The following is a 10603-nucleotide window of genomic DNA, read 5'->3' as shown; positions in this document are numbered from 1 at the left end:
GGCTCCTGGTCGCACCACCTCCCCCTCTGCACCTCTTAAGACTTTGGCCTGTTCTGATAGAACCTGTTCCCAGGAGTCTAAACTGCAGCCTCTTGACTGAGTCTGAAGTTGACAGCTCTTGGGCACCTGCCAGAATCCTGTCTCGTTTCACTAAAGCGTGTTCTCACTTCCCTGTCCCCAAGCTTCAGGGCCTCATATTCCAAAGCCACAGACTCAGGCTCCTCCTCATTCAGGTACCTTGAGCCTGCCGCTGACCCACGGCTACTGTCCACACCCTGGACGCTCTTACTGATTTTTTGATGGAGCGCAGCGGGGGTCAGTGATTAAATGGTGACCACCTCGGGATTCATTCACTCTATTCTCCAAACCTTTATTTATGTTCCTTTTATTTTTTAACTGTGGTAAAATACACATAACATAAAACATCTACCTTAACCATTTTTAAGCACACCGTTCAGTGGTAGTAAGTACGCTCTCCTTGCTGTGCAGCTGTCTCCACCATCCACCTCCTGAACTCTTTCTGTCTTGGAAAACTGATACTCCGGCCTCATTAAACACTCACTCCCCATTCCTTTCTTCCCCGGCCCCTGGGAACCACCATTTTATTCTCTGTCTTTATGATTTCAACTACTCTAAGTACCTCTTATAAGTGGAATCATTCTGTGACTGGCTCATTTCACTTAGTATAATGTTCTCAAGATTGCTCCTCCTCCTCCTCCTCCTTGTGGCAGAATTTCCTTCCTTTGTGAGGCTGAAGAACATTCCATCGTATGTATATACCACACTTACCCATTCAACTACCGATAAACACTTGGGTTGCTTCCACAGTTTGGCCATTGTGGATAATGCTGTTCTGAACAGGGGTGAACAAATATTTCTTCAAAACCCTGCTTTCAATTCTTTTTGAGGATATATCCGGAATCCAGGGTTATATGGTAGCTCTATTTTTAATATTTTGAGGGACTTCCACACTGCTTCCACATTGCCAGCACCATTTTGCATGCCCACCAACAGTACACAGGGCTCCAGTTTCCCCACATCCTCGCCGACACTTGTTTCCCGGTTTGTTTGTTTTTTACAGTAGCTGTCGTGATGGATGTGAGGGGGTCCCCATCTCACTGCAGTTTTGATTTGCATTTCCCTAATGATTGGTGGTGTCGGCCATTCTTTGTAGATCTGTCTCTTCAAGTTCTTTGTCCATGGTTTTAATTGCCTTGTTTGTTTTGTTGTTGAGTTTAGGGGGTCTCTATATATTCCAGATATTAATCCCTTTTCAGATATATGTTTTACAGACATCATTCATTCTGTAAGTTCTCTTATTATTCTGTGAATAGTGTCTTTTGATGCACAAAATGTTTCTCACTTTCATGAAGCCGGGTTTGTCTGTTTTTTCTTGTGTTACCCGTGCCCTGGTGCCATATCCGAGAGACCATTGCCAGATCCAATGTTGTGAAGCTTTTGTTTTATGTTTTCTTCTAAGAGTTTTATTGTTTGAGGTCTTGTATCTAGGTCTCTGAATGGATCTGGAGAACGGAAGTTTATCTTCTCTGTAAGTTAAGTCTTCAAATGAGCCTGGGATGTAGTTCCATTTATTTATGCCTTCTTCAATTTCTTTTGACTATATTTTGTACTTTCCACTGTACAAGTTTTCTACTTGTTGGTTAATTTTTAACCATTTTATTCTTTCGATGCTCTTGTAAGTAGAATCCTTTTTGCAATTTCCTTTTTAGGTTGTTTATCATGTGTAGAAATGCAACTCACTTTTGTTTTTTTGTTTTGTTTTGTTTTGTTTTTTTAAATGTTTTATTTATTTCTAGGAGAGAGAGAGAGAGAGCATGAGCAGGGGAGGGTCAGAGAGAGAGGGAGTCACAGACTGAAACAGGCTCCAGGCTCCGAGCTGGCAGTCAGCACAGAGCCCGACACGGGGCTCGAACCCACGAACCGCGAGATCATGACCTAAGCGAAAGTCGGACGCTTAACCACTAAGCCACCCAGGCGCCCCAACAACTCACTTTTGTGTGTGACTTTGCATCCTGCTACTTTGCTGAATTCATTTATTCTAAAAAACGTTTTTGTGGAGTTTTTAATGTTTTATACATATAAGATCCTATCATCCGTAAACAGATTTTACTTCTTCCTTTCCAATTTAGATGCCTTTTATTTCAGTAGAAGTATGGGCTTTTTACTGATAGCGGTGCTTGGCATTAACATCAACAGGCTTTAACAGAACAGTGACCCCATAATCCCAGCTCCCTAGCAGATCAAAGCTATTTGTCCTGGTCCCTGTTCCTTCTGGCCCAAATCATTGCACTGGCATAATTATCATGTGGCTATGACCAGGCCTGATTGATATTTAGCCAGTGAGTCCCTTATTAGTAGAGAACTTGGGGCGCCTGGGTGGCTCAGTTGATTATGTGTCTGACTCTTGATTTTAGCTCAGGTCATGATCTCACAGTCGTGGGATCAAGCCCGCATCGGGCTCTGCATTGACAGCATGGAGCCTGCTTGGGATTCTCTCTCTCTCTCTCTCTCTCTCTCTCTCTCTCTCTCTCTGCCCCTCCCCCACTCATGGGCACCTTCTCTCTCTCTCTCTCAAAATAAATAAATATTTTTTTTTAAAAAAGAGGACTTGTTGGAATATTAAAATACTCTTAAGCAGGTCCCAGTGCCTTTTTGGGATCCCTGAATCTCCTGCAAGCCAGCACCTAAAAAAGTCAACACCTGGGTGGGGGTGGGGGAAGCACCTGAGTGGCTCAGTCATTGAGTGTCCAACTCTTTTTTTTTTTTTTGAGTGTCCCACTCTTGATTTTGGCCCAGGTCTTGCACATGCTCTGTCTCTCTCTCTCTCTCTCTCCCTCTCTTTCTCTCAAATATAAACAAACAAACAAACAAACAAAATCTTTTAAAATAAATAAATAATAAAAAATTGTAAACGTTAACGGCTGGCAACACAAGGGACCTGCCCAGAGGCTGCTCTGGTTAGTCATTAATGCCTGGCGGTAGGAATATCCCACTTTCCTTCTTCAAATTCTTCCCTAAGTCCTCTTTCCCTTCTTCCTCCCCTCCATTTTCTCTCCCCTTCCTTCTTGTTTTCTTTCTTCTTTTCCCAACCTCTTTAGAAAGGCATAAAGTGACTCTTGACAATCCATAAGCAGACAAGGACTTGTGAAACCATTAAGGGAAGTGAGGAAATGCAAAAGATGTAAAATGAGGGGGATAAAACACACAGGCACAAGAGGGAGGGCACAGACCTGGCCAAGCCCATTGGAAACTCCACTTTTCTAACCAGCAGTGGCCTCAACAGACCTGGGTCTTTCCCAAGCCATGCATTTCTTGGAGCTGAGTATTCCTGAGGCTGCTGGCTGTGGGCACTGCTCCCTGCATCCTAGACTGGGAGATCCCCAGCCCAGAGCCTCTAGGCCTCTCACATAGGCCTGGGACCCACTTCTGCAAACAGAAGCTGGTGACGATGCAGGCTTTGCCCATCTCTCAGTCCCTGGGTGTGGAGACACTTGTCTGCCTGCTGCCTATTTGTGGACTGGAGCCCCCGAAAGGGGCTTGGTGCCCCCTCAGCCCAGGCTCCCAAACTTCACCCCTTACTCTTCTTCCATCCTTTCTAGGGCTCAAGCGGCCTCATGAGAGCTGTGGGTCCTCACCCCGCCCGAAGCAGTGTAGGAAGCAGCAACTAGGTGAGTACCAAGGTGAGGAGGGACCCAGACATAAGGATTGAATTGCCTTGGGTCCAGGACACAGGTCCTGAACTCTATGCCCTGCTGACAAGCCTCCAAGAGCCCAGTGACTCCTGTCTTCCAAGCCTCCAGGAGACATGGACTGGGGCTCTTGAGAGTGCTGGGTCCGGCAAGGAGGACCCCCCCCCCCACCACAGGAGGCCCCAGGGCCTTCTCCGGAGATGGTGCAGCTGAAGGAGCTTGAAGCACCCCAGCAGATTGCAACTTCATCATCTGGGGTCTTACAGGGACACCGCCCATTTCCTCAGGATTGAGGGAGCCTCAGGGAGGTGACCAGCATGACCTCAGACCTGGGCCCTCATTGGCCAGTTTAGAGATGGGTGGGATAGCAGGGAGACCCCACCACCAGCACCACCACAAGGCCTGGGGTTGCTGAGGACCAGCCAGAACTTCTCTTTTCTCCACCAGTTGTCCAGGAGGGTCCTTGTTCTTAACCAGTTGTCCCCAGTATTCTCTGACAGTGGCTCCAGTCCTTCCCCTGGGCCACCCAAGATCTCCCAGTGATCCAGCAATTAAAAAGTTAATACCTGGCGCAGTACGGGCCCAACTCCAGTTCTGACTGGTCAGTGCTTGGGCCTACAGGTTGTTAGCACTCACCCCTGAGCGTTGCAGAACCGAAATATTAGGGAGAGGAACAGGCTACTCAGATACACAGTCTGTTCCAAGAAGTTGCTGCAAGGGGAGTACTCCACTTCTCATCTCCATCTCATTGAAAACTTTACACATATACTGTTGCAAAACAAACAGAGCCGCGGTAGGACTTCCCTATTTAAGTGGCCCAATGAACCTGTGCTTCTGTAAAACCAGTTCCTTCTAGGAACTTGGTTGGCACAACAGCCCCTGTGGGCTCTCGCCAGCTCCCCCCACGTATATATACACACCTGAGGCCATAGGCTCCCAACTGTCAGGACCAGGGTGAGGGGATCAGGGGGTGGGAGGCCTCCTGCCCTCATGCCCCTCCCCACTCCCGCCCCTTGCAGAGCTGGCCAAGAGGTACCTGCAGCTGCTGAGGACTTCTGCCCAGCAGCGCTATGGCAGCAGGATGCCCAAGCCAGGGCAACCCCTCGCCCTCCACCAGGTCTACATCCCCCCGATCCTGCAGTGGAGCCGGGCCACAGCACCCTTCAACACTCAGGAGGGGGCCATCCTGGGCGACCCCGAGGCAGAAGATGGCACTGATGCGAGCCTCCGGGACCTCTTCAGCACTAAGGCTGACAAGGGCCCGAGGATGACAGTACTCCTGGGGAAGGCAGGCATGGGCAAGACCACACTGACCCACCGGCTCTGCCAGAAGTGGGCGGAAGGCCAGCTGGACCGCTTCCAGGCCCTGTTCCGTTTTGAATTCCGCCAGCTCAACCTGATCACAAGGCCCCTGACGCTTCCCCAGCTCCTTTTTGATCTGTACCTGAGCCCCGAGACGGGCGCCGACTTGGTCTTCCAGTACCTGGAGCAGAATGCTAATGGAGTCCTGCTGATCTTTGATGGGCTGGACCAGGCCCTCCACCCCCATTCTAGCAAGGATGCTGCAGGTCCTGAGGCCCTAAGTCCAGCCCTTGCCCTCTTCTCCGGCCTCTGCAAAGGGACCCTCCTGCCTGGCTGCTGGGTGTTGGCCACCTCCCGTCCAGGGAAGCTGCCCGACTGCCTGCCCACAGAGGCAGCCATGGTCCATATGTGGGGCTTTGATAGGCCACGGGTAGAAGAGTATATGGGCCGCTTCTTCAGCAACCAGCCGTGGCAGGAGGCAGCCCTGGCACAGCTGAGGGACAACAGACATCTGCAGAGCATGTGCGCGGTGCCTGCGGTGTGCCAAGTCACCTGCCTCTGCCTCTACCATGTACTCACAAGCAGCTCTCCAGGCCAAGCTGTGGCCCTTCTGCCCACTGTGACTCAGAACTATGTGCAGATGGTATCTATCCTCGGCCCCCGGGGGCCCCTGCTTCCTGAGTCCCTATTGGGCCTCAGCGAGGTGGCCCTGAGGGGTCTGGAGACCGGGAAGGTTATCTTCTCTGTAGGAGACATCCCTGCACCCATGATGGCCTTTGGGGCTGCTCTCGGTTGGTTGACCTCCTTCTGCATCTGCACAGGCCCTGGGCACCAGGACGCAGGCTATGCCTTCACCCACCTCAGCCTGCAGGAGTTTTTTGCTGCCTTGCACCTGATGGCCAGCCCCGATGTGGACAAAAACGCACTCACACACTATGTCACCCTCAGTTCACACTGGGTGCTGCGGACCAAAGCGAGACTAGGCCTCTTAGACCACCTCCCCACCTTCCTGGCAGGGCTGGCATCCCGTGCCTGCTGTCCCTTCCTCAGCCACGTGGCACAAAGAGATGAAGTGTGGGTGGGTGCTAGGCAGGCTGAGGTGATGCAGGCCTTGAGGAAGTTGGCCACCCGCAGGCTCACGGGACCGAAGGTTGTGGCACTCTGTCACTGCGTGGTTGAGACCCAGGAGCCTGAGTTGGCCAGCCTCATGGCCCAAAGCCTCCCCTGTTACCTGTCTTTCCATAATTTCCCACTGACCTACGCTGACCTGGCTGCCTTGAACAACATCCTGGGGCACAGGAACACCCCCATCCAACTGGGTTTTGAGGGCTGCCCCCTGGAGCCCCACTGTCCTGAGGCCCTGGCAGGCTGTGAGCCGGTAGAGGATCTCAGGTGAGCTGTTCTTGCTGAAGGAGGCTGGGTAAGAATCTTGAACATCAGAACAGATGGGCTGAACTACCGCTTAGCCTGAGACCCAGTGGGGAAGCTCCATGCCTCTCCATGACTTTAGGGTCCAGTTGGCTCCTGCTGTCGCAGTTGCTAAGCTTTTAGTTTCCCTCTCCCTCTCAGCCATGAGCTGGAGCCTCTGAGTCCACGGGAGGTTTGACTTCTGGCAGGCTATTTAACCTCTCAACCTGAGTTTCTTCCTCTCTAAAATGAATTCATAATAATACCAACTGCATGGGGGGGAGAGTTATGAGAGTTGCTAAGAGAATACAGGGAAGACCCTCCTTACTGAGTGCCTGGCATGTGGTGAAGGCTCAGTACATGTAATAGTAGCTAGAGAAAAGGTGAGGCTCATAACAGAGAACCCTTCCCTCCCAAATACAGTAGGTTAGATAATGTTGAATTTTGCTTCACTGTCATGGGAGACTCAGAGCTAAGTGGTCCGGGTCGGTGAGATGGCTCAGCTCTGTGTGGGCATGTAGGACCCAGATCCCTCTCACTGTCACTCCATCATCTCCTTGGGCATCTGATTCTGCATGATCAAAGCTGGGTCATGGGCTTAGGGGAAGGGAAGGGGAGCATGCGCTAGATGCACCCCGTGTGTTAAAGCCCACACACATGGAGATAGAATGCATTCCTTCCACTCACATTCCAATGGTGACAACATAGTCATATGGCCACTCTGAGCTGCAAGGGAGGCTGGAAATGCCATCTCTGTCTGGGAAACCATGTTCCCAGTTAGAGCTCTATCAGCAGAGAATGGGTTTCAATGGACAGTTAGCAGTCTTTGCTGTAATGCATATTCATTACTTCTACAAACAACAACTACTGCCACTATTATTAACGTAACTGTATTCAGTTCCCTCAGTCAGAGGAGGGGTGGGTGATGGCCCCTAAGCCCTGCTCAGCATTGATCTCTGCCACCTTGCCTCTTCCTGTGGCAGCTTTAAGAGCAGGAAGTGTGGAGATGCCTTTGCAGAAGCCCTCTCCAGGAGCCTGCCGACAATGGGGAGCCTGAAGAAGCTGGGGTGAGCCAGGGCTTGGGTCCAAGAGGAATCTTCAGCCAGAGATGCCTGGAACACTCTTCTCTCCCTTCAACCCTGCACGGGGTAGATTCCTGGCCTACCCCCTTTCCCATCTCTGTTCCTTCCCACCATCTTTGCTTACTCTGTAGGTTAGCAGGAAGTAAGATCACTGCCCAAGGCATCCACCACCTGGTGCAGGCTTTGACTCTCTGTCCACAGCTGGAAGAGGTCAGGTGAGTAATCTCCAGAAAGACCTGCTGGCTAGGGGAACAAGTCACTTCCCAGGTCCCTAAGCACCCCCTGGAGCCTGTGATGAGTCCTGCATATTCCATCAGGATCTGGCCAATTGTTTTTCAGTGGGACCCAGGGAGGGGAGGCATAAATCCGAGAACTGGGTGGGGCTGGATCCAAAGACCCTAGAGTACAGCTTCTCTCACCTAATATTTTGTGCCATCTTTCAGGACCTTGAGTTTCGAGGCCCCCCTCCCCTCTTTCTGTGACCCTGAGAGAAGGGATAGCAATGTGTAGGCAGGTGTTGGACATTGTGGATACACATCAGTGCATGAAACACATACCTTCACACTCGTGCACATATGTATTCACACTTGCACTCTCCTGCTCCCCTCACATACACATTGATAGGCCTACAGACATGCATGCACACTTAGAACCACATACACACTTAGATGCAAGTACACACTAACAAAGCACATGCGCACAAATATACTCCTGCCCTCTGTTTGTGATGAATAGCCTGAGGGGTGGGGCCAGGGAACCTTCTCAGCAGCTCACTGGCAGAACCATCACTGGCTTATATGGCATCTTTATGAGATTTAGAAAAGGCATCCTTTCATCCAGAGAGATGCAGCCTGGCACTAGGTTGTACTGATTGTTGAGTGGAGTGTAGGACCTCAGCTCCTATTCCCCACAGCTGAGTGCCTTTTTGTGAGATCACCAGGTGACAGGAGAAAAGATTAAGGTCACTCTCAATAATCAGGGGAAAAAATATTACCATGTGCAAACGTGTGCAAGTTCACACTTCCAAACTTTTGCACTGACCAGAGCAATCATACACAAAGGTACCCTCACACTTCTTCTGTCCTTCCAGCTAGGAACTCAGGCAAGGCTGGGTTGTGGACCCCATTTGACAGATGGGGAATGTGAGGCTGGAAAGAGTGTGCTTGGGCTAGGGGTCAAGGCCAGAGCTGGAGCTGGAAACAGCATCTCTTATGCAGTCTAGACTCTGGTCATCACCTAGGAGCCAAGAGGCCCTGATAAACTCCAACTTCAGGCACATTGCAGACATAGCCCTGAGAGCAGAGTGCTGGGTGTCTTCATTCCACTTCATGAGGCCTTCACAGCCCATTATCTGGATCTCTTGGGCCTAGGCAGGAGCTCCCCTTTGGGACTAAATAGAGACAGGAGTGAGACTGGCAGAGGGCCTTTCCTTTTAGCTGGGCTTACTGGACACCATGGAGTAGGCCACCAACACATTCTGGGCCTATGACTTGTGTCTCCTGCATAAGAGCAGCCATATCACCTGTCACTTAGGGCTCCGAAATCCCCCAGCTCCGTGGCTGAAGGACTGGGCCTTGTTCTCCCTTTAGATTTCAGGACAACCAGCTCAAGGACTGGGTATTGCTGAACATTGTGGAGAGACTTCTTTGCTTGCCACGGCTCCAGAAGCTTGAGTAAGCAGTCTTTCCACCACCTCTGCCTGAGTCACCCTCCTCCCCTGGAGAGCAAAGAAAGTTGGAAGCCCATGGGATATAGGATTCACTCCTGACACCCTTGCCACAATCTTTCAGCCTGAGCCGCAACAGTGTCTCCATGTCAACCTTACTCTGCTTGACAAAGGTAGCAGTCACAAAACCTACTGTCAGGATGCTGCAGGTCAGGTGAGCAGAAGGAGTGGAATCTGGGCCTTCAGCGTCTTGAGAAAAGGGGAGGGGAAGGTAGCGGGTGGGAAAAGGCGCACCTAGTCTGCAAAAACTACACGTGTACGCACCTAAATCTGTTTTATTCACATCGGTACCTCCAGAGCCTAGCTCAGACATGGCACCTGGTACTCAATATATAGGGAATGAGTAGGATGGATAGATAGATGGATGGATGGATGGATGGGTGGGTGGATGGATGGGTGGATGGACAGATGGACGGACAGATGGATGGTTGGTTGAATGGGTAGGATAATGAATGGATAGATGAATGGATGGACAGATGGTTGAAGGAACGGATCAACAAATCTAGGAATCACAGGCCAAGCCCAAAGAATAATTAGCTGCGTGTTGCTCTCCATGGTGCTGAACTAGGGTTATCTGTTCAGATTACAGTACAATTAAGTGCCATGCAAACCTAAAATACCGTAAATCCCATAAAAACTCTCTGCATTCCTAATTTTTAAAAGTCTTATCTGAAAAAAATAGGTCATCTCTGCAAAAATTGTTTTCCTGACTTTTAGAAACACTCTTTAAGGATTCATTGAGCAATAACATAGTCATGATTTTAAATGTCTGATTTGGGGCACCTTTGCCAGTTGTTTCTCTGTTAATTACAAAATCAACTTTTTCTAGATGTTTGGGACAGCAAGGGGTGTGCAGGCAGGGGTGACGTGCTGGTTTCCAGCCCACCAGTTTCATGGCTCGGTGTCTGACTTTTCAGGGAGGCGGACCTCATCTTCCTTCTTTCCCCGCCCATAGAGACAGCTGCAGAGCTTGAAGGGTAAGAATCTAGGAAGGGGTTGGGTCTGGGCTCATTCTTAAGAGCAGTCTAGGCTCAAGCAGTTGCATGGAAGGGTGGCTGAGAAAGTCTTCCCATGGAGAGCTGGAATGTGGGGCTTCTTCTTGCTATTGCAGCCCTGAGAAATGACTTACTTCTCAGAGTTGGCAAAGAACTTTCACTTCCTCTAGCATCTCTGGACCACATCTGGCCCCTGTGGTGAGGGAGCATCCCTAGAAGTCTCAGAGCAAGGCAGGCCCTTAGGGAAGGCATGAATATACTGTTAGGTTGGCATTAGTACGTGGGGAAAGATCTGGAAAACTCTTCCATCTAAAAAAAAGTGGGGGGGGGAGCCTGGGTAGCTCAGTCAGTTGAGTTTCTGACTCTTGATTTCTGCTCAGG

At 50.3% G+C, this 10603-nt stretch overlaps 1 protein-coding gene across 1 annotated transcript in view; it reads left to right on the top strand.

The window, feature by feature from the left end:
* Window positions 1-10603, top strand: part of NLRC5 (NLR family CARD domain containing 5) — an 85017-nt gene that overhangs the window by 29941 nt on the left and 44473 nt on the right. The window contains exons 6-12 of the mRNA XM_077751264.1: window positions 3621-3689; window positions 4730-6404; window positions 7403-7486; window positions 7633-7716; window positions 9091-9174; window positions 9292-9381; window positions 10145-10204. Of these exons, the coding sequence (XP_077607390.1) occupies window positions 3621-3689; window positions 4730-6404; window positions 7403-7486; window positions 7633-7716; window positions 9091-9174; window positions 9292-9381; window positions 10145-10204 (2146 nt within the window). The remainder of the gene's footprint in view (window positions 1-3620; window positions 3690-4729; window positions 6405-7402; window positions 7487-7632; window positions 7717-9090; window positions 9175-9291; window positions 9382-10144; window positions 10205-10603) is intronic.

This window comes from Crocuta crocuta, unplaced genomic scaffold (genome assembly GCF_008692635.1).
Source record: "Crocuta crocuta isolate KB4526 unplaced genomic scaffold, BGI_CrCroc_1.0 scaffold124, whole genome shotgun sequence".
Lineage (NCBI taxonomy): Eukaryota > Metazoa > Chordata > Mammalia > Carnivora > Hyaenidae > Crocuta > Crocuta crocuta.
This window is presented reverse-complemented; position numbering and strand designations above follow the sequence as displayed.